General features: G+C 39.6%; 1 protein-coding gene across 1 annotated transcript in view; it reads right to left on the bottom strand.

The window, feature by feature from the left end:
* Nucleotides 1-315: 315 nt before the first annotated feature.
* ntsr1 (neurotensin receptor 1 (high affinity)) overlaps nt 316-24,659 on the bottom strand; it is a 107,433-nt gene continuing 83,089 nt past the window's right edge. The window contains exon 4 of the mRNA XM_059652762.1: nt 316-1,063. Coding sequence (XP_059508745.1) covers nt 1,045-1,063 — 19 coding nt within the window. The 3' untranslated portion in view covers nt 316-1,044. The remainder of the gene's footprint in view (nt 1,064-24,659) is intronic.

Here is a 24,659-nt window from a genome sequence, read left to right as displayed (position 1 = left end):
TTCAGTCCATGTCTAAATAAATTTGGCCTCCTGGTGTAGGAGTCACAAGAGCCTTACATTCCGACCTGCTTAACATTCATTTTTCAAGGGAATTCTGAACCAACCTCCATATCTGACCTTGATAATAAAATGTGAGGCTGGATGAACACAGCAGGCCAAGCAGCATCTCAGGAGCACAAAAGCTGACGTTTCGGGCTTAGACCCTTCATCAGAGAGGGGTCTAGGCCCGAAACGTCAGCTTTTGTGCTCCTGAGATGCTGCTTGGCCTGCTGTGTTCATCCAGCCTCACATTTTATTATCTTGGAATCTCCAGCATCTGCAGTTCCCATTATCTCTCATCTCCATATCTGACCTTAGCTACTTTAAGCCCAACAGAATCACAATTGAAGAGTGGACAAAGAGCCCTCTTTTGCAGCATCACACTTGCTAAACAAGTGGACTTTTGACTGTTCTTTTAGTTTAATACTTGTAGAAATGGACCTTTTTTAAAATGGTATCTTTCTTGATGGCGTACCATGTGAAAAATGTAGCATTTCGACTTTGTCAGGGTGAATTTTCTTTATTGTAAGACCCATGAAAGACTGCTGCTATTTATTCAAATTGACCACATGCTAAAGGGGTCTTTGACACACACATGTCTACCTTTGAAAAGACAACACAACTGATTGCTGACAGTAAGCAAAGGGAACTGGGAATTTCACATTATTTCTCTTCCCATGTCCATAACAAACAAATTAGTAGTGCATCAGTTTGTCATCCATGGATAAGGCTGAAACAGTGGAGCAAATGCAACAATTTTGTAATCTCCAAGGAACAATGTCAAAAAGCATGTCTGTGAAACCAGCTTTCTCTCTGAAACTGGCTGAAAGAACATCTCAGTACAGGTATATAGAAACTGATTTGTTGTTCTTTATGATGCCTTGAGGGTAAACAAGGAAGGTAGATCCATCATATAATTCTGTAAAGCCATTTCATTGAACCTTGGGGATATCTTCATTCACAAAGCTCAATATTTGCAGATGCAAAAGTTGTCTGTTGTAGGAATTACATGCGCTTGACCATCCTAAAATAAGAAACAAGTTGTTCCATCATATTTTTCTTTGAAGCAATAAACATAGATTTTTGAACAAGGAATATATGCGTTAAGTGCACCCATTTACTTGTATAAATTTTCTTATCTAATTAAACTATGTGCAGTTAAAAATTGGGTATTAATTGCTTCTCCCTGGTATTAGTTTGAAATCATGATAAAATGCAAAGAATCACTCCTGTTGTGGATTACTATCCAGCTGCATTTCCTAGTGCCTGTCTGGAAATATACTTTAACATTGGCATTTCAACATATATTTGTCTCAGTTGCATATCTACACTGGAGTACACTAATAAACTGCAAGATTTGAAATATGTTAAAATAATTGATTTGCTGATTTCTTTATTTGCATAAATTATTTCTTGAGAGTGGAAAATCTAGATTGTGTTTATTTATAGCATCATTTCTAACTAAAACTTTGTGAGGTTAAAATTGGAGAGACATTAATATTGGGCAATCATGGTTGACATTCAGCATTCCTGCAGAACATATAGTCCAGCAATGTGCAGAGTCTCTTATGACAGTATGCCTCTATCCCACTCTAATGAGATTATGATCTAATTAATCTGTATTCAATTTGACTGGAGCCAGAAGGAAAAGTCAGTGTTTAAGCTGCTGCACATTTTCAAAAATTATTTCCTTCATATCTTATTTTTATCAGCACTCTGTATTCATCTATTTAGTTAGATTTCCATGCATTAGCAGAGGTGATAGCTAATAAATTCAGTAGTGCTGTATCCATTTGTCAGGTGCTATGAATTCAAATTTTCCAGATGACAGGACAAATAGGCACATTGCAAGCCAGAAGTGCTCCATTTATAGTATTGGTCAGGGCAAGACAGCAAAGCAACCAGAGCCTGCATCTGAATCAACAGCTAAAACCATACTCACACTTCTGACAGCAATATTCTACAATAGTTGCAACAATATAGCTGAAACTTTAAACTAGTATATTTTAGCACGTAATTTTAGCTAGTCATATTTTGAGATAGAAATCTACTGCTTCTAAAAATAGCTTAAATTATTTTCATTCATTTGCTATCAATGGAATCTTGCCAAGCCCAAATTCACTGTTGTTTGTTGCAGTTCAACCTATTTATTGTCCTAGACTTCCTCAGAATGAAGGGCTATATGAATACAAATTATTTAGTTGTAATGAATGGGCCAATTTACTGACCTAACTAATCCATTATTGCACCTTACTCTGTCCTGACTTGTGCTATGTTAAACATGTAATTGATGAAAATTATGAACTTACATTCTTCCAAATCCATGGTAAGGATTTTAAATTGTTCTTTTTAAGACAAAATGTAGCTAACAGGAATTCTAGTCTAGCTTTAGATCTCCAAAATATAATATCATCTTTTTATTGCACTTCACTGAACAGTAAGACAGCTGTGCACTGTTTAAGTAAAAATCATTCACTTCCTAGTAGTTAATTCCTTTATGTGCTTCTACTGTGGTCACCACACACAAAGGCACGTTCCAAATTTTTCCACCTCTGAATAGTCTGAAAGAACAAAATAAAAATGCTGAATGATAACAAAATTGTTCGGTTATTCACCGTCACACTAAATGAGTTAATACCTTTGTTAAAATAATTCTTATGAAATTTAATCATAATGCTTCAACTTTTTAATTTACAATACCATTTACAATCAGTTCAGTTCATAAACATTGACTAGCAGAAAATTGTGTACTAGATAATCTGTGCATTAAAAGGAGAGAATTTCGTTTCCTCTTTATAAAATTGACAGGGGCTATCAAATGGACAACTTTCTTGGAGCTAGAATGCTCTGCTATTAATGCATAAATGAGTATGCTCTACAGAACATATACACTAACAGTGATTAATGTTGGAAGTACCTAATAGCTCTGTAAGTTTAAAAAGGGATAATGAATGCCTGGAAAAAGCAGCACTTACAAATGTACAAAGGAATCTGGCCCAAATTAGCTGGATGTAAATATTAGTGATAGTTTGATGAATAATGGGAAATCTTTAGACTTGAGATGAAAAGGGTGACAACATAATGGGAGTAGTAGTTTTAATTTTGTGCAGTTGTGTAAATTGAGCAATAATGAATCCCAATGTTCATTTTCATTGCATTTAATAGAAATAATAATTGGAGAATTAGGATTAAATGTAGAGTCAGGAACCATACTGAACATTACCATTTCCATCTACCAGCCAGAAATTGAAATGCACAAATGGGCAAAAAGGTTAGGGCTGTAAGACATGAGGAGAAAGTGCCCCAAAATCAAATAGCATCAAGATTGAATGGAACCTCTTGAGTCACAACAAGTTTAGTACATGAAGGTACAACACATAATGAAGAACGCTATGGGATGCTATTGTTATGAAGTTGGGTAGATGTTTGTAAAATGATAGTGGGGAAGAGTGTATGGTCCCTTTAAAAGATGATGTGGGTTTTTTTAGGCTAAGAAATTTTAAAAATCTATAAGCAGCATTTTTACCATGAGAACAGGTTTTTGAATTTAGCCAATTAATTTAAACTAGACCCTAAATATCAAAATACGATTAAGTTTAAATTTGATGGTTTTGACAATTTAGAACCAAGCTTATTGTCAGAGCTTAATAGATCATCAAGGGTATAATAGAAGAGGTCATTTCAAAATCAGTGGAAGAACAAACTGCCATCTGAAAAGAAACTCACTGGCTCTCACAGAAATCTCTAAGATCTCAGAGTAAGCGCCATCTAAATAAAGGTACTACAGCACTCTTAACCAGTATTCTTGACACAAGAATTCAATGGAGGAAGGCGTTCCTGACTGGAGAACAGTGGAGAAAGTAAGGAACATTCTGGAAGACTTATCTTGACTCTAATTTTGAGATATTAAATTTTTTTTATTAATTTGTTTTATGTAAGTGGGAATTGTATCTATTAGAACAGCATACGTTAGAATTTTGGTTTATTCGGGAATAGCTACTAGTTAAGGGAGAATTGTTTAGTTTGTTAGCAGTTCTATTAATTTGTTAACTGGTAGAGTTAGATAAATAAACTATTACTTGTTGATTGTAGAGTGACCATCAGGAGTTCATTTTATTTCACATCTCCTTTATTTGAGATTTGAGAGGCAGGAAATACCACTTTTTACATTTCCTTTACCAGATTATAAGATGAGGCAATTTTTTCTAGGTGTTTTAGTTTTAATTATGAGAGGTGTTGACCTCATCTCCACTGCATAACACTATAATCAAAGTAAGGATGATATATGTCATTTATAAAATGGTATTGGTGAGACCTCATCTTGAAATACCACGTGTACGTTTGGTCTTCTTACTTTAGGATTTAAATGTATTGAAGGTAATGCAGAGGAATTCACTGCGTTGATGCCGGCAATGCATGGTTGGCTTTATGCAGAGGAGATGGACAGACTGGATTTGTTTCTACTACTGGAGTTGCAAAAAGTGAGAGATGATTTGATTGAACCAAATAATGTTCTGAATTGTCTTGACCAGGTGGATGTAGAAAGGCTTTTCCTGTTATGGATCGGTCTAAAACTAGTGATGCAGTTTTAAAATTATGGGTTGCATTTCCATGACAGAAATTAGATTTTTTTTTCCCCTGAAAGCATTGTATGCTTAAAGAACTGTGCACTGCAAAAGGCACGGGAGGCGAGGTCATTGAATATTTTTTAAGATAGAGTTAGATTGTTTCTTGTTCTGCCAGGGCATCTAAGTTTATTGAGCATAAATGGGAGTGTGGAGTTTGAAATACTAGCAAAAACAGCCTTATTGAATGACAGAACAGGCTCAAGAGGCCAAATATTGAGTTCTCCTATTTTGTGTGTTCTCCCAACATGGTTAATCAAGCTCTGAAGATCTTGATTGACTACCAATTCCAGCAGCTAGTAGCCAGTCCTGCTGTCACGCCTCCTCCTGCAAAATTCAAAGGAACCAAGACTGGGTTGTGGATCCAAAATGATGGGAGTTTCCTCCTGTTCTAAGCCCCAACCCCTCAATTACCATTTCCAAATTCTCTTGAAATGTCTGCCTAAAGTGACTCCCTTTGTTGGCACTGAAACTGCTTTGCAGCAATGCAAGTTCTGCCTTGTAATTCGCTAATTATGAATCTGTTTATGCTGCAACAAAGTGTCAATTCATATCTGTACAAAATGGAGCTGACCAAATGCAGTGGCAAGTTGCATTTCTTCAATCCTTGTTGATTTAATGTTTTTACAACATTTGACTGATTGTGGCATCAAGGAGCCTAAGTAAGTTTACAGTCTATGGGAATCAAGGGCAAAGCTCTCTGCTGGTTAGATGCAAACCTAACAGAATGGAGGATGGTAGATAATAAAATGTGAGGCTGGATGAACACAGCAGGCCAAGCAGCATCTCGGGAGCACAAAAGCTGGCATTTCAGGCCTAGACCCTTCATCAGAGAGGGGGATGGGGTGAGGGTTCTGGAATAAATAGGGAGAGAGGGGGAGGCGGACCGAAGATGGAGAGAAAAGAAGATAGGTGGAGAGGAGAGTATAGGTGGGGAGGTAGGGAGGGGATAGGTCAGTCCAGGGAAGACGGACAGGTCAAGGAGGTGGGATGAGGTTAGTAGGTAGGAGATGGAGGTGCGGCTTGGGGTGGGAGGAAGGGATGGGTGAGAGGAAGAACAGGTTAGGGAGGCCGAGACAGTTTGGACTGGTTTTGGGATGCAGTGGGTGGAGGAGAAGAGCTGGGCTGGTTGTGTGGTGTGGTGGGGGGAGGGGACAAACTGGGCTGGTTTTGGGATGTGGTGGGCGAAGGGGAGATTTTGAAGCTGGTGAAGTCCACATTGATACCATTGGGCTGCAGGGTTCCCAAGCGGAATATGAGTTGCTGTTCCTGCAGCCTTCGGGTGGCATCATTGTGGCACTGCAGGAGGCCCATGATGGACATGTCATCTAAAGACTGGGAGGGGGAGTGGAAATGGTTTGCGACTGGGAGGTGCAGTTGTTCATTGCGAACCGAGCGGAGGTGTTCTGCAAAGCGATTTCAGTGCGCCATACTACCACTGCGCCACCCTTGTCTGCGGGTTTGATGGTGAGGTTGGGGTTGGAGCGGAGGGCTGCCCATTCTGCGGGGGAGAGGTTGGAGGATGGTTATGATTTTTGCAAGTCAGTCATCTCAACTCCAGGACATCTCTGCAGGAGCTAGTCAGGATAGTGTCCTAGGCCCAATCGTCTTTAGCTGCCTCATCAATTATGTTCCCTCTAACATAATGTCAGAAGTGAAGATGTTTGTTGATGATTGCACAATGTTTAGAACCATTTGTGACTCTTCAGAAGTGGATGCTGTCTATATGGAATTTCAACAAGAAGTGGTCAGTATCCAGGCTTGGGCTGACAGCTGGTACTTAATATTGTGATCATGCAGTTACCAAGCCATGACCATCTCCAGAAAGAGAAAATCTAACCATTGTTACTCGTTGTTCTATCATTTAATACTGTTATTTAATTTCCCTAATATGAACATTCTGGGGGCTTATTAACCAGTAACTGAAGTGGAATCCTATGTGTACAGTGCTACTAGAGCAGTTTAGACACTGGAAATGTTGCAGGTGGGTAACTTACCTCCTAAACACCCCTCACCATCTACAAAGGCACAAGTCTGGATTGTGAAGGAATACTCTCCATTTGTCTGGTTGACTGTAGCTTCAGTAACATTCAAACAGCTTGACACAATCCAGGATAAAACCATCCAATTTTTTGGTGCCACATCCACAAGTTTTCAGATACAATGATCTCCACCACCTGCAAAGGCCCCTCCAAGCCACTTGCCATCAAGAACTATCACTCTGGTGTCACTGTGGCTGGGACAAAGCTCTGGATTTCCCTCCCTAACAGCAATGTGGATGTATCTATGCCAAACGGACTGCAATGGCTCAAGAATGCAACTCTGAGCCACCATGTTCTCAAGAGCAACATTAAAATTATGACCCAGACATGAAACCCACTTCCCCTGAATGAGTGGGTAAAATTCAAACAGGCATTTCGGCACTTGTTTAGGAAGGTGCTTGAATACAAGTAGAACTGAACTTGCAATGAGCTTTTTAAGAATAAGTACAGCTTAAATTTCTGATGAATGATCTATGCCTGAAATTATAAGATTTATGTTTTGAAAGTGCTGTTGAATTTTTGTTCTCTATATTATATTTTTAATTTCCGATTTCCAGCATTTATCAATGTTCTTTTTCTTTATTATCTGGTTGTGTTTTAGTTGTGGTTCTAAATGGATTCTGACTTTATTCACCCCAGGTCTCTACCTTGCTGTAAAACTAACTACTCACACTATCAGGTGTAGTAAAACTTCAAGTGAACTTCCTGATTAACGAATCAGCAGAAATTGTTTAAAATATATTATTTTTGTTTTAAATCACCAGAAATAAGGGGAATTTTTGTTTTTACTACATTAAAAATCAAACTCTTCAAAGGAACTTTTGGAAGTTCTGTTCCAAGTTCTGGAAAAGGGTATTTGTGGCACGAAAAATGAGATAAACATGAGCTGTAGATTCAGCTCTCTATATTATGTTAATAATTTTATTGGAAATACTACACTCTACCTGACAATATACCTGCTCATTAAAAAAATCATGTTTACATATGTCAGGGAATCCAAGCATATACAACATTGTAACTATTCTTGGAATGAGTTACAGTACTGACTACTTGTCAGGTTTGATTACAAGTTTTATGGCAAATATGGATTGGATTTATTGTGCCTCTGGGACTAAAAATTATTTTGTAATTATACTGTGAAGTTGGATATGATACTTGTGGATTGGAAGGCAGGACATTAGAATTTGATGGCTGTAAAATAATAGGTGGGAAGAGTGTGTGGTCCCTTTAAAAGATATGTTTTCTTCTGTGCTTTGAGCTTCAAAAAAAAGTCTGTGGGCAGCTTGTGGGTTTGCAGGTACATAGACCTCCTAAAATTGAAACACTTTATAAAAAATAAAATGCTGTATGGTTGGCAATCCAGGCAGCAGTTTTGTTTTGAATATCGGTTTTCTGATTCAGAATATCTCTTTGAATATCCACCAATTATTTTAGACCAAGCACTGGGAGACCAAAAACCAATTTAGTTTAAATCTGATGATTTTGATAACATAGAATTAATCCTATTATAAGAAATTGATATGTCAAAGGTATAAAGGAAGAGGGCATTTGAAAATCAGTGTGAGAGCAACTGTCACCTGAGAGTTAACAACCATCAGTTCTTAGGAGAATATAATTGTTCTCTCAAAATTCCCTAAACTCTCAGAGTAATCATTATCTAATCAAAAATGCAGTGGCACTCTTAGCTAATATTCCTGACACAAGAATTTGACAGAGAAAGGCATTCCATGCTGAAGATCAGTGGAGATGCCACAGAAGATTCTAGAAAATGTATTCTGCATGTAATTTTGAAAGATTAGGTTTTAATTTTTTAAAAAATATTATTTTGGTCTATAGAAGCTGGAACAGCATATCATTAGAATTTTGTTTTATTTTGGAATAGCTAGTAGTTAAGGGGCAATTGTTCATTTTGTTGATGGTTCTGTTATTTTTTCACTGTTAGAGAGTTAGAAAAATAAATTGTTACTTGTTGATTATGGAGTTACTGTCAGGAGTCAATTTCACTTAACTTCTCTTTTGTAATAGCTTGAGGTTAAGAGGCAAGTTATATCACTTTTCACACATCTTTTAACAGATTGTAGGGTGGGACGAGCCTCTGAATGTTTTAATTTTAGTTATCAGGGGGATCAACCTCCATTTCATAACAATTAACTGTGCATGGGAACACATGAATTGCAAAAGAGACAAAAATTAATGCTCATACCACACCATTATGTTGTGGACATGATATTTTCTATGTGGTTATTTTTTGCTGGCAGCAATTCTGCACTTAAAGACTACTTCCCTGACTTATGCAGTGTGATTGATGGGATATTATTGCTTTCACTTACTGTATTTGCTCTTGGAGCAATGAGTTCAAGCAGCTGAACAGTCAACATTCACTATCAAAAGTCAGGGACCACAAGATAACATGCATAATGGAGTGTACATGTTACAGCAACAGTGTAAAACACATCATGAGAAACCCAGGTGAGTTTATAGTATATAGGGGAAAACTGCATCTATTTCTGTTGTGTTAATTTATGGTTTGCAGATCAGGCAGACACTGTACCTTTCAGACATTTAGATGAAATCATGATGTGTGGCATTCCAGTATAAAGGTACCTGGATCATCATCAGTAACTATTATTATTGGAGCAACAGCAGTAATCACAAAACACCAGAGCAAACAGCATCCAAGCTTTGAGTATTTCTGAAATCTAGTAAGTGTAAACAGTTAATTTTTAAAAATTTCATGACATTCGTCTCATCAAGAAGTCAGTCTTTTAGCCAGAAACCACTTCATGGTGGAAGCTACTTGGAACTAAATGATAATAGGAGCTGCGGAAGTTGCAAAAACTTTTCCTAAACATCAGTAATCATCTATGTGACATAAGAGTTGAAGTTTACAACAAATCACCCAAGGCCTAAGGGTTCTGCAGCAAACTTATTTGAAAGTACCTTCTCTTTTCTGAAGGACCAGCATTCCTCACCTCTTCAGTCAGAAAGTGTTGCAGCGCATGTTCTGGCCAGCAGATTCATAGTTTATTTCTTGCTAAACGATCAGGACTCCTCCTGACACCAGAAGGCAGCTCCTCTTCATCAGACTTTGCAGGGCATATACAAAATTGTAGGTTGACTGTGCCCTCTCCACAGTCCTTCCACCAGTCAATTCTGTAATCTTATCTTGTTGAACATGACGTGAAAGCCACAAAAAGGCCTGTGCAATGAAATCCAGACTTTTCTTTAGGTGGGAGTACTACGCACAGGCACAAGACTGCTATTTTAAAAGCAACATTAAAATATAAAAACAAAAAGAAGAAAACAATGAAAGAAAACAAAAGGAGCATTATACGGATTGCTGATTCTGCTGGCAATTTCAAGAAAATAGAGCTACAAAGGAAATGGAAAACAAATTCTTCAGCATGGTTTAGCAATCAAAGACATCTGGTCTGCCTTAAAGTTATTTAAATAAAGGAAAGTCTTTATTTAATTGATCAACAAATGGCTAATAAGGAAGGGCAGACAATCAAGCTCCTTATTGGCTTGGAATATGTAGGATTTAGAAAAGTAAACTGCACAAGTATTTTTAACTGTGACTAAAAAATGTCCCGGCAAAAAGAAACAACATACGACCAGTTTAAAGTTTGAGTCAACTTCAGAATACACAGGCTTGAGTTATGTCTTACTCACACCAGCCCGGTAAAGCAGTTAACAAATTCATAAGCAGATGATGATGCAAATGAATTTCACGAAAGCTGATTTAGCTGAAAGGCTCACAAAACTGGCCACTACCTCTGCATGAAGTAAATCCTTCAGAAAAGCACCAATGGACAAACCCAAGATAACAGTGATGAACTGACAGATAAAGAACAAAACCAGAAGTTGATAGAGGTATGTCGTGAGCCTGTCAGTATCTCAGAGGATGAATGACAAACTCAGATTAATATTCAGCCTGGAGTCCGGTCACTAGTGGTGTGCCTCAAGGATCTGTTTTGGGACCACTGCTGTTTGTCATTTTTATAAATTACTTGGATGCAGGCGTTTGTGGATGACACTAAAGTCGGTGGAGTGGTGGACAGTGTGGAAGAATGTTGCGGGTTGCAGGGAGACTTGGATAAACTACAGAATTGGGCTGAAAGGTGGCAAATGGAGTTTAATAAGGATAAATGTGAGGTGATTCACTTTGGGAGGAATAATAGGAAAGCAGAATACCGGGTAAATGGAAAGATTCTTGGTAGTGTAGATGTACAGAGGGATCTTGATGTCCATGTACATAGATTCCTGAAAGTTGCCACCCAGGTTGATAGTGCTGTTAAGAAAGCTTACAGTGTATTAGGTTTTATTGGTAGAGGGATTGAGTTCCAGAGCCGTGATGTCATGATGCAATTGTACAAAACGCTAGTGTGGCCTCATTTGGAATATTGCATGCAGTTCTGGTCGCCCCATTACAGGAAGGATGTGGAAGCATCGGAAAAGGTGCAGAGGAGATTTACCAGGATGTTGCCTGGTTTGGAGCGCAAGACCTATGAAGAAAGGCTGAGGGACTTGGGTCTGTTCTCATTGGAGAGAAGGAGGCTAAGAGGGGATTTAATAGAGACATACAAGATGATCAGAGGATTAGATAGGGTGGACAGTGAGAGTCTTTTTCCGTGGATGATGACTTCAGCTTGTACGAGGGGGCATAGCTGCAAATTGAGTGGTGATAGATTTAAGACAGATGTCAGAGGCAGGTTCTTGACTCAGAGTGGTAAGGGCGTGGAACGCCCTGCCTGCCAATGTAGTTAACTCAGTCACATTAGGGGCATTTAAACAGTCCTTGGATAAGCATATAGATAATGACGGGTAATATAGGAGGAGGGGCTTAGATTAGTTCACAGGTTGGCGCAACATCGAGGGCCGAAGGGCCTGTTCTGCGCTGTATTGTTCTATATTCTATGTTAAGCTTCCTTTTATCTTCTTAGGTGCTAAGAGGCCTCTTGCACATTGCTCAAATTTTCCATTGCATTGGGAATTGTTTTATTTGAACCAAAATAAACTATAAATGAAGGCACCCCTTCAGTTACTATTAATAATGGCTGATCTTCCAAGTCCAAACTGCAAACCAGAGCTGTGTCCACGTGTCATGCATCATGGTTGTATTACTTAAACTTTCCAATAACCAGAATTGAAGGATAAGTCTTTTAGCAGTGAACTCAAAAATGACCCAAAGATGCATTAGAGTCAAAATACAGAATTCTATACTTTTTTTTAACTTAATATTCAACTATTTAAAGACATATTTTCTTGTTGTGAAATGGAAACTGAAACAGGCCTGGCAGTACCTGAGTAGGGAGAAAAAGAAAGTCAATCTGCCAGAATAACAATCTTACATCAGAAGTGAAAAATACTTAAACTAGGACTACTGTCAAACAAGTATGATCCAGAGAAAGGGGAAAGTAGAGAATAGAATCGAAGGGAACCTATATAGTGGGATTGAAGGCGAGAGTGATTAAATGACAAAAAAAATACAGTGCAAGGCAAAAAGAAATTAGTGAACAAGTGGAAAAATTGTTGTGACTAATGAAAGTGACAATTGCAAAAGCAGAATTATTATCGAGAGCTGTTATGCAGTAAAATGAGAACAATGATTGTGATCTTAAATTGTTGAGCTAACTGTTGAGTTTGGAAGGCAGTAAAGTATCTATTGGCAAGGTAATGTATTGCTTCTTGATTAAAAACTGAATTTCATTGGAACGGTATGTAGGGCCAAGGACAGAGGGGTCAAAGTAGGAGTAGAATGAAGAATTAAAATGATAAGGAAGATAAACCATTTGATGATGGAAGTGTGAAAATTGGAAATGAAGTTGATGCAATTTTTAAGGTTCTCGGGAGTAAGCTTGGCACTAATCCAATCAGCAACGTACAACAAAAAGAGTGACTCTCTGAATTAGGAAATATTAGTAAAACAAATTGGCAGGCATGGCTAGGGCACGAGTTCCCACAGCAAACCTTTTAACTGGTGGAAATCAATCAAGTCCAAGGAGAAGTTGTTCAATGTTAGAATAGGTTTGGAAAGTGGATGAGGGTGGTCGTGTCTGAGGAATGGTTTGGCTTCTGTTCAGGGAAGAAATGGGGAAGGGTAGGCGTTCAGGCTTTCCCAGGGCAAATGGAGGTGTAAAGCAATGGACATTTTTATTGGAGAAAGTAATGGTTCTGAAAGAGTTAATGTGGAAGTTGCATTAGCTCCACCTGATTTAATAATGACACAAAGGTTTTGGATGGAGAATTAAGCAATCTTGAATAAGATCCCAATGGAGACGGTTTTCCCATCTCTGACTCCTGATTGTTTTAATTACCCCTAACTAATTAATGTTAATTGTACTGTTTTCATCAAGCAAGAAACTACAACTTGTGATGTGAGACAAGTGCCTTTTCTTGTTAAGATTGCCTAATAGTTTAATCTCTGCTACTAATAATTTGACAGGCCCGAGACTCCGCATTGATATGAGGATTTGGAATTTTGACTTATGTTACAATGCCCCTTAGGGGCTGTTTAAAGTAATTTTGTCTAATTTGTTTATTTTAGAATAATAGAAAGAAGGAATGTTGGCAGCAAAGTATCCCATCTACAAGCGACCCGTGGTTGGTAGCAGAGTACAATACAACATGTTTATCATGAAAAGTAGACAGTTATGATCAATAAACTAGAAACTGTTAAAGTGGAAGTCTGCATCAGAAGTGTGAAGATTAGGGGAAACTGAGCAAAGGGGGAAAAAGTTGAATTGAAGTAGGAATCTTTCAATAAAGATTCCGATAAAATCCTGGAATCCTATAAAAATAATCTACTTCCTTTAACCAACTCACAGGCAAAAATGTCGGTCTGAACCTTCCGAGGAGAGATGGTCATCATTGGCTTGCTGCTCTGCTCAGATGTTACTCTGCAGTAAAAAAAATTACAATTCTAGCTGAGGCTTCTGAAGACAGCCTCTTCAAATATACGGTGAAAATATGGATTGTAAGGAGATTGAAAGCTATGCCCTCTTTTTATGAGATAACAAGGTGTAGAGCTGGATGAACACAGCAGCCAAGCAGCATCAAAGGAGCAGGAAAGCTGATGTTTTCGGGCCGAGACACTTGAGACCCTGGTTACACTGTGCTGGTAATTGTTCACTCACTAAGGCACTGAAAAGGTCTGAAACATTGAAATAGCTTTTCAGTTTGTCAGTGAATAATGTGAGTGTGCTAATTGCCTAGGGTAGGTTGTGTGGTGAAGTTGGGCCAGGTCAGATTGGGCTGAGTAGAATTTTGGAGGGTCAGGGGAGAGATTTGGAAGGTCAAGTGAGTTGGAGGGTCAGGACAGTCAGACAGTCGGCAGGCAAGAGACATTCAGGGGGTGATTCAGTGAGTGAGATGATTAGAGGGCCAATGGGGACTTGGGGGGGAAATATTAGAGGCAATAAGAGGGAGTTCGTTCTATAGTTACCCAGGAGTTTGACATGGTTTATCCAGTTAAGAAAACTAGAGCCATCCAAAGTCAGACTCTAAAACAGAGTTGGAGACATTGTAGAGGGTCTCAGATTGTGGGGGAATTGTCTGTCGGAAATTGAAACATCCTGATTCTCTCCTGTGGAGCCAGATCATTGAGATTTATGTAATGGCCCAGATGTGCATTATGGGCAGCACAAATTCCTATCTAGAGACTAAATGGTCTGGGCAATAATCCCATCATCAGCATAAACAACATCAATCCTTGTAAATGCTTTCCTTTCAGCATTACAATGGCAATGTTTTGTTATAAAGCATGCCTGCTGTTTTACAATGGTTCCATTGCCTTTAAGCATTCAGTTCAAATAAAAGGCTGAACAAAAGTACAGAAGCTATTTGATTAAACCTGAATAGTTATCGTGTCAACTAAGAATTCAGTGAATACATTTTCTATTTCATTTCCAAATCAATCGTACCAAGAAATTACTGTGAATTCTTAAACAATGACATGTGTAAGTTTGTCATAGAGCTATGAAGATTTATCTGGTAGCTATGATGTTGAATATGAGTTGAGCTATGCCATCAGAACAAAATCATTTCTGTTATGCGTGCAGTATTCTCCAAATATGTAAGTTCTTTAGGGCCCAATGTGGTTTAAGGTTAACTACTTTCTGGTCTAATGAGAGGTGTCTTGCAGAGTAAACGTGAATTAGATTATTGCATCTCTGTAAATATTTACAGGCTATAAGAGTAGGCTGTGCATTTCTATAAAGACTGTTGAGAAGGCCAAGCCATGGGTCCATTTCTTAAGTGATTCTACTTTACTCTTCCACCAATATTGTAGTTATTGTATCAACCAATACAGAGCCAGCTAAAACAATGCGCTGGCTAAGAGATGGCTCATTGTACTCATGCAAGCTTTGACTTCAAAGATTGCCAAACCAATAGAATAACTTAAAATGGTTCTAGACAGAAGGAATTAGAGAATTTCAATACCTGTACAGAAACACAAAATTGATTGAGAAATGGGAACTGTAGATGCTGGAGAATCCGAGATAACAACGTGTGGAGCCGGATAAACACAGCAGGCCAAGCACAAAAACTGACGTTTTGGGCCCAGACCCTTCATCAGAAAAGGGAGATGGGGAGTGGTTTCTGAAATAAATAGGGAGAGAGGGGAGGCGGATTGAAGCTGGATAGAGGAGAAGATAGGTGGAGAGGAGACAGACAAGTTAAAGAGGTGGGGATGGATCCAGTAGAAGTGAGTATAGGTGGGGAGGTAGGGAGGGGATAGGTCAGTCAAGGGAGGACGGACAGGTCAAGGCAGCAGGATGAGGTTATTAGGTAGAAAATGGGGGTGCGGCTTGAAGTGGGAGGAGGGCATAGGTGAGAGGAAGAACAGGTTAGGGAGGCGGGGACGAGCTGGGCTGGTTTTGAGATGCACTAGGGGGAGGGGAGATTTTGAAGGCTGTGAAATCCACATTGATACCATTGGTCTGCAGGATTCCCTTTGGGTGGCATTGTCATGGCACTGCAGGAGGCCCAGGATGGACATGTCATCTAAGGAATTGGAGGTGGAGTTGAAATGGTTTGCGACTGGGAGGTGCAGTTGTTTACTGCGAACTGAGCGTAGGTGTTCTGCAAAGCGTTCCCAAGCCTCCGCTTGGTTTCCCCAGTGTAGAGGAGGCCACAACGGGAAGAGTGTACCACATTGGCAGATGTGCAGGTGAACATCTGCTTGATGTGGAAAGTCTTCTTGAAGACTGGGATGAGGGTGAGTCAGGATGTATTGAGGGAGGTGTAGCACTTCCTGCGATTGCAGGGGAAAGTGTCGGGTGTGGTGGGATTGGAGGGGAGTGTGGAGCGGACAAGGGAGTCCCGGAGAGAGTGGTCCCTCTGGAAAGCAGACAAGGGTGGGGAGGGAAAAAAGTCATTGGTGGTGGGGTCGGATTGCAGATGGCGGAAGTGTCGGAGGATGATGCGTTGGATCTGGAGGTTGGTGGGGTGGTACATGAGGATGAGGGGGATTCTCTTTTGGTAGTTATTGTTGGGACGGGGTGTGAGTGATGAGTTGCAGGAAATGCGGGAGACACGGTCGAGGGCATTCTCGACCACTGCGGGAGGGATGTTGCAGTCCTTGACAAATGTGTTCTGGTCAAAGCTTGATGACAGGTGCATCAAAAATTCCTTTCATGTTTTCAGTTCTTGACATTTTGTTTTGGACTTGCCGCTACTCACGATCACATATCCGCACTCAAAGCAATCGTAGAGGCATTTGTTGGACTTAAAGAAAATTGGCAACTTGCCTGGTGGGATGCATAATAGGATTCATCCTCATGGTTCACTGTGCCTATGCATGAATGGGCTGCCCATTTATAATGCTTTATACCCTATTTTATCGATGACTGCCTAACATGATTTTGCCAAATGATAGAATGAACAACCAATTTGGAGTTAGTTTCCACACACATTATGAAGGATTTCTTCACTTTTACAAAGACAGTACAAGCACCACATATGAAGAGCAATGTTGTGATTATAATCTCATTTGATATTGCTAGCTTTTTCACCAATGTACCATCGAGGAAGCCATTGAGATTTGCACGAGGTCACTGCATCATGGTAATCTAAATGTGTACAGTTCAGTTCAGTTTCAACAACACCATATACAACCGAATAGATAGTGTTGTGTGGTATCCACTCTAGGCTCAGTTCTTGCTAATATCTTCATATGGACTGTTTGCCTTTGTGTTTTGAAAACTGGATCTGATTGAGTTGTTTAAAGGGCAATTATGGAGAAAAACTGTTCGCTGGTGGGAAATAAGAAAAAGGAAACACAAACTCAAAATAAAGGCTTATCTATTCAGAAATGAAATCCAAAAACATTTTCCACATTGATGTTAATAGAAATTCAAAACTCCCTCCTCTCAGAACATCAGCTCATTGCAGGCCCAGACTAATGAACCTTTCAAGATTGAGATAGGTAAGTTGTCATTAGATAAGGATTTCAAGATTTATGGACAAGGTCAAAAACCACACAACACCAGGTTGTAGTCCAACAGGGTTATTTGAAAACGCAAGCTTTCGGAGCTCAGACCCTTCAAAAGCTTGTGTTTTCAAATAAATCTTTTGGACTAGAACCTGGTGTGGTGTGATTTTTAACCTTATCCACCTCAGTTCTTCACTGGCACTTCCACATCAAGATTTATGGAGCAAAGGCAGGAAAACAAAGTTGCAGTGCAGATTTCCCAATTGAATGGCCGAGCTTGAAGTGAATGGCCGAGCTTGAAGTGAATGGCCGAGCTTGAAGTGAATGGCCAACTTAGCAGCATCAGGAACTCACTTAGCTTTTATAAATGGGGAATGGGCCCAGCTAATTAGGTGGCTGAGTCGGTTCTACTGCCACTCATTAGAGTTTTAAAGCCCGTGGTAAAAAACAGTTCAAATTAATAGCTTGTGAACTGAAATGGGCTTTTATAAACAGTGACATGAATAAGATTTTCTACCGTCTGTTTCCGCAGACATATGAGATTTAACAAATCCGAGCAATACGACTTGACTTTTAACACATTGTCACCAATTCAATTCCATGTTCAACACTAAATAACAGTTCTATCTTAGTTGCCTGTATGGTTCTGTATTGTGCACAGTTATCAAATTGTGATCTCTCTGCAAGGTATTATTGGTGCAAAGTGTGGAAGTGATTTTGGTCAAATGCAAATGATATAATTCACAGACAATGTGCTATGCAATTATGATTTAAACCTTGGCAATGCCACAAAAAGGTAAAGTTCATCCTTCACTTTCTCTCATAAAGATATTAGTACAGATAATTATTTACTTATAATAAATTGGTCAGGGCTTCTGCACTAAATGTGTAGAGAAGGATTTTATTTAATTACACTCAACCTTCCATACTATTGTCTCATAACATAATTTCAAGGCTAGAGACTGACATTTAATCGCAACAGTAGGATTACACACATTGATCAGTGCGCCCTTTCCCTTTCAGCTTCCGGGGAATAATAGTTGACAGGTGCAAAACCATTAACTAACTTAGATACATTAAATATTAAAAACTGTTTAAACTTTAAAGCTTAATTCATGAGCCACGCAATTGAATTCTTTCGTGTTAGCTGTAACTACTGAGAGACTGAGGTGATATGTGGAAAACAAAACTATGGCCAGAAAAGTTTAGGTCAATGACCGCAAGATAATTATAAAATTAAAACTAGCTGTAAAGTTCAAAACTTCAAAATTTAATGCTTGGTTTTATAGAATATTGAAATGAGAAAAGTAGTTTCAGTGATTCAGTATAGATCTATTAATAATTTGAGGGGTTGAAAACATTCTTAGCAATATTAAATTTATGTGAAATATATTCATCCACTGCTTGAACAGAAGAATAAATCTTGTTATACTATGAGCACTTATAGCTGTTGCCTTAATAAGTATCACATTCAACATGCTGAATGAGGCATTAATTTGCATTTTAACAAGAAGTAGTTTACATTGATTGGTATGAGGCAGGATGTGGTTGAGTTTTTCATGGGAAACCTGGGAGTTTAAGGGCCCTCACATTCCATGCAGTCAAAGCTCATGTATTGCTAAGTAGATCAAATTAAGGACATTCCAGACCCAATCTTTACAATAACAGAATCTAAAATTTCACAAAAATTTATTAGTTCTTTCAGTATTATTCTTCAAATGTGATTTCATTTAGATGAGAGGTCAGGATAATTATGCATAGAGCCAATATTTTATGATTGATGTGGGTGGTTGATCAGTTCTTTTTCAAATGGTACCATAAGCTACAAGACTGTGTATTCACCATTTACACTATCCTAGTCAATTTCAGTTTTATGTAAATACACATGATTTGTTTCTAGAACTACATGCAATTGCATGAAAATATATTGTACAAATGTGGAGCTGTTTTTTTTCATTGACTGGTTCCAGGGAGCATTAACTTTCCTGGAGGAAAAGCTGAACATCAAATTCTTAATTGGTAATTCAATATGAGTTATTCCATACTGTTGTCTGCAACATCAAAATAATGTTGGCTTGAGCCTTTTTTATTCCCCAACCTCAGAATCAACCCTTACTGTGGTGATTAGATTTCTGATTGTATTTTAGCAATGACAAGCACTCTGAGTGACTCGGAACTTTTCTGTTTTGATTATTTGAAAGGACTTTCAATCTTCAAAGTCATAAATGTCAGCTTTGTATCGCCCTGAGATGCAGCACAGTGGGTGCTATTTTGGTACCTAAATGGCATCCTCATTGTGCTATACGATTCTACATGATGTGTACTGATGACATTTTGTTGAGAGCTTTAATCCTAGTATTAGGAGCATGGTTCAAATGTATATAGAGTAGTAGACAGATTGCAACAAAATAAAACCAAGAAAGGCAGATGCTGGAAATCTGAAACAAAAACAGAAATTGCTGGAGAAACTCAGTAGGGCTGGCAGTATCTGTGTAAAGAAAACAGAATTAATATCTCAAGGCCAGTGACTCTTCTTCAGAACTGACAGGAGCTCAGGAAAAGTGGTATATATGTTTCAGACAGGGGTCGGAGGTGATAGTGGCTTAGAAGGAGTGAGTAGATTGACGGAGATAGTGCCCAAAGAGAGACAAAATAACAGTTAGGGAGACAAAGGGATCATTGATAATATGCCAGGGAAAAAAGAAAAGCTGACAATGGGGAACATAATTAGGTCAAAATGAGTTGGCTGTGATGAAGACAGTCCATGTCCTGAGGGGCCTGGGGTGTGAGAATGGGTAAAGGACATGGAAGAAGGCATTCAGGTTATAAAACTGTTGAACTCAATATTGATTCCTGAAGGCTGCAGGGTTCCCAAGCGGAAAATAAGATGCTGCTCATCTAACTTGCACAAAGCCTCATTGGAGCAAGCCCAAGACAAAAATGCCAGCCACTATCTTCTTTTTCAACTCCATTTCCAGCCCCCACCCATCCTTTGTCTTTAGCATATTTGCCACCTTTTCCTGCAGATTGCAATGTCTAAAATAAAAACAGATGTTGTTGGAGAAACTCAGCAGGTCTAGCAGAATCTGTAGAGAGAAAGCAGAACTATTGTTTCAGAACCAGTGAGCTTTCTTTAGAACAATATCTGTTTGCAGATAGTGAGATGTGATTCCAGCTCTCCCAATTTCAACTGCACCACTCTCTCGCTAAAACCTCTCTTAAAGTACACAGCTGATCAAACATATACGGAACAGCAAGAAGGACCCTACGCCAGCACTATTTATAGGATTCATCAACTTTTCCAGCCAGTTGCTGAATGAGTTCCATTTCTGTCTGAGCTTGCTGAAGTGCTGTGTATTCTGCCAACTCTCTCCGTAAGATCTATAGCCTTGGATCAGGATAAGAGTGGTACTGCCAATAGAGTGAAAGTGATCATAGCCCTGAATTTCCCCATTTAAGGATTTTGCAGTCAGGTGTATCACTAACTTCTCTCAATTTGTCACCCACTGGAAGTGACTGATACTCTTTTAGCCAAGACAGGAGTAAACTACGAATTCTGAAGCTAGAGAGGAGGTGACAGAGCACAGCCAGGGCATTATCACAATAATAGACTTTTCCATGAGGTACAGTGATGGACAAGACTTGCAGAAGCTGTACCTAATTGTGCAGATGTACCACAAATGCAAAGGCTTCTACTCCCTGAATATCCTACTGTTGTATGAGGCATAAGGGTGTGAGAGTTAATGTTGAAGAGTGACTAAAGGACCACCTATCATGAAGATTTGGGTGAGGTAACAGGTTAGGATCTTATAGGAGTAAGACTACCATTTGGGTTTTCCTCGTAGTCTCTCTGTAACACTGTCTATTTCATCAGAATAACTTGTACATGTTTGCCATCATAATAAACTATATATCGCTCAAGCTAAGAATATCTTCTTTTTAGACTGCCAAGTGGCTTTCCTCCTAACATACTTGATCACTGGACCAAGTAGGCCTTGTAGATTCCTACACAGAAAGAGGATGGTGGTAGCAAATCTAACAAATAGCACGATGTGCAGGAGTGAGAACTCATCTTATAGCATAGTGACTGAAATAACTGTACAGAGGCTGGTGTCGCTAAGTCACCTTTTATTTATATGGGCACAGCACACTGACTATGACCAGCCCCCTTGGAGTCTGTCTCTGAAGTAAGGAGACACTGAATCCCCTTTATATATCTGACAGCCAGAGGTCCCTGATTGGCCCAGAATAATAACCCCAATCAAGGATCTCCTAGTCAGTAGGATCTACCTGGTTCCAATCACTATAGTGACAAGTAATGTGGGACCCTACTTACAAGCTAGCAAAGATCGGGGTCAGAACACTTCTTCAGGAGAAGTTTTGAGAAGACTGCTTATGTAGAGTCAGCAGCTGGAAGGGCTGAACACTTGAGATTTCTATAGAAAAGAACCTTCCATTCACAATACACAAGGGAGAATCTACATTTCATGCTAAAAGCATTTCAGATGGTAAGGCAAAGTAAGAACTACATGTATTGGAGTCAGAGGTAAGACAGTGTGGAGCCAGAGGAACACAACAGGTCAGGCAGCATCAGAGGAGCAGGAAAGTTGATGTTTTGGGTTGGGACCCTTTTCTGAAGAAGGGTCCCGACCCGAAACGGCCGCTTTCCTGCTCCTTTGCTGCCTGGTCTGCTGTGTTCCTCCAGCTCCACACCTTGTTATCTCAGATTGGTAAGGGATGGATAGCTGGAGAAGAGTGTTTGGAATTCCCGGAGCTAGAGTATTATGGAGTCAGTGGGGCTATATGCAAATTTGAAATCATTGGGAGACAAGAATAAAATTGTAAAAAGAGAGTGCAGTTTAGAGGCTGGGAAAGCAAGATTTACAGTTCAGATTGAGCATCACAGGCATAGCAAGTGAACACCACAAGCACAGCACAGTAAAAGGAAAATAAGAGGTTTATTTTCATTTAAGGTTGCAGTTAGAGGAACATCAGAAAGCTTTAAAGTGAAGAAGGCATAATTTGGAAGCCTAGGCAGAAGAGGTCTAATGGAAGAAGCAAGTTAACAGACTATTGAGGTCACTGAAAATTCAGGAGATCCATTACATAAATTGTGATAAAGATGGGAATCATTTATTTAGACTTCCCACAGCATAACTCTTCCAGGAAAAGAATCAGGAAAGTTACAGATCGTGCATTTTGTATGGCTGCAGACATTGGGATTCATATAGTAAAGCTGTTAAGAAAATAAGAATTGTTATCAAAGCTGCAGACAGCAGAATTAATTCAGTAGAGCTGTTAAGGAAGTAGGAATAATTTATCAAGGCTGCTATGAGAAGGATTCATCGAGAAGAGCTGCAAAAAAGACAGGAATCATTCATTTTATTCAAAGAAGGGAGAAATTATCCAGTTTACTTGCAAAAGTTGGGAGTCCTTCATTTTGATCCCAAAAACATAACAAACCTTCCATTAGCGTAGAACAGCATAACTTTGCTACAGAACTAAAAGCCATTGAAGCAAAGGGAGAATGTAACTACATTGGATGCAGTTCAGAAGAGGTTCACTAGATCAGCAACTGGAATTAGTTGGTTGTCTTACAAGGTTATGTTAAGCAGGCTTGACATGTTTCCAATGAGTTTAGAATAGTGAGGGGCGATTCGGTTTAAGATCCTGAATAATCTTGACAAGATGGACATTGGATGTTTCCTTTTGTCAGTGAGTCTAGAACTATTGGGTATTGCTTTAAAATTAGGGGGTCATGCTATAAGGGGCAGAGGCTTAGACAGAAATGAGACAAACTGCTTCTATTCACTAAAAGTAGGAACTGCAGATGCTGGAGTATCTGAGATAACAAAAGTGTAGAGCTGGATGAACACAGCAGGCCAAGCAGCATCATAGGAGCAGGAACGCAGTGGGGTGGCACGGTGGCTCAGTGGTTAGCACTGCAGCCCCACAGTGCCAGGGACCTGGGCTCAATTCCAGCCTCGGGCGACTGTCTGTGTGGAGTTTGCATTTGCACATTCTCCCTGTGTCTGCGTGGGTTTCCCTCCGGGTGCGCCAGTTTCCTCCTACAGTCCAAAGATGTACAGGGTAGGTGGATTGGCCATGCTAAATTGCCCATAGTGTTCAGGGGTGAGTGGGTTATAGGGGGATGGGTCTGGGTGGGATTCTTCCAGGGGCGGTGTGGACTTGTTGGGCTGAAGGGCCTGTTTCCACACTGTAGGGAATCTAATCTAATCTAAAGCTGGCGTTTTGGGCCTAGACCCTTCTTCTGAAGAAACTTTCCTGCTCTTATGATGCTGCTTGGTCTGCTGTGTTCGTCCAGCTCTACACCTTGTTATCTCTGCTTCTTTTCACTGAGAGTATTGTGCAACTTTGGAGCTGTCTGTCTCATAAGGCAGTGGAGGCAAAGTCATCGAATAATTTTAAGGCAGTGGTAGGATATACCTTCACATTACAGAGTACAGACTGACTTTAAATAGTCAGGTTAGCTTGAAGTGTTGCTAACCTCACAGGTACTTGAAGCCCACAATCTGTGAAAAAAGAGTTGTACAGAGCAAACTGCCCCCAAAAGTAGTTTTTTTTCTCTTTATTCATTGGATGAGCGTGTCACTGACCAGGTGGCATTTATTGTCTGGGGGGCAGTTGAGAGTCAACCACATTGCTGCGCGTCTGGAGTCACATGCAGGTCAGACCAGATAAGGATGATAGATTTCCTTCCCTGATGGACATTAATGAACTAGATGTTTTATCTTTCCCCCAAACAATTGGCAAAAGGGTCACGGTCATCATTCTTAATTCCAGATGTTTTGTTGAATTCAAGTTCCATCATCTGCCTTGGCAGGATTTGAACCCAGATCCTTGGAGCATTACCTGGGTCTCTGGAGTAACAGTCCTGTGATAATGCCACTAGGCCACTGCCTTCCTTAATACTACTGATCATATAATGGAGGTAGTATTGGACTTTCCCATAAGTACAAAATTGTTTGCAGTGAATCTGCAGCCTATAATGCTTTGTAACAAACACAGAATGCTAGAGAAACTCATCAGGTCTAACAGCATCTGTGGAGAGAGAAAAACAGAGTTTTGAGTGCAGTGTGACTCTTCTGCACAATTCATGTTGAATGAAACACAGAATAAACTGGAACTGGGTATCAGGCCAGCTCTGAGATTGCATGAACCAATGCTGATGGAGAGAGAGTTCAAAAGTGTGCATGGGCAGCACACAGCACTAAGTGTGGATCTCAGGATGACATGGAGCAACTGAATGAGGGGTGTTGTATGTTTTGGAGATACCTGTAATCCAAGTTGTGTTTGAAATATGAAGGATGGAAATTCACTTGGAATCTGTGTGAGGTAAGGTGGAGTCGGAGACAGTCACTGACGAAGGAAATGGGGTTGCGAAAGTGCGTTTTAAGCAAACACTTTATCCAACACCAGCAGGGGCTAGGAAACAGTGAAAGTGAGCAAGCTGAAATGTTAAAATGGAAATCCCATCGGAGAAAAGAGCCGAACTTC

This window comes from Stegostoma tigrinum, chromosome 19 (genome assembly GCF_030684315.1).
Source record: "Stegostoma tigrinum isolate sSteTig4 chromosome 19, sSteTig4.hap1, whole genome shotgun sequence".
Lineage (NCBI taxonomy): Eukaryota > Metazoa > Chordata > Chondrichthyes > Orectolobiformes > Stegostomatidae > Stegostoma > Stegostoma tigrinum.
The sequence above is the reverse complement of the archived record's forward strand: the minus strand, read 5'-3'. Positions and strand labels throughout refer to the sequence as shown.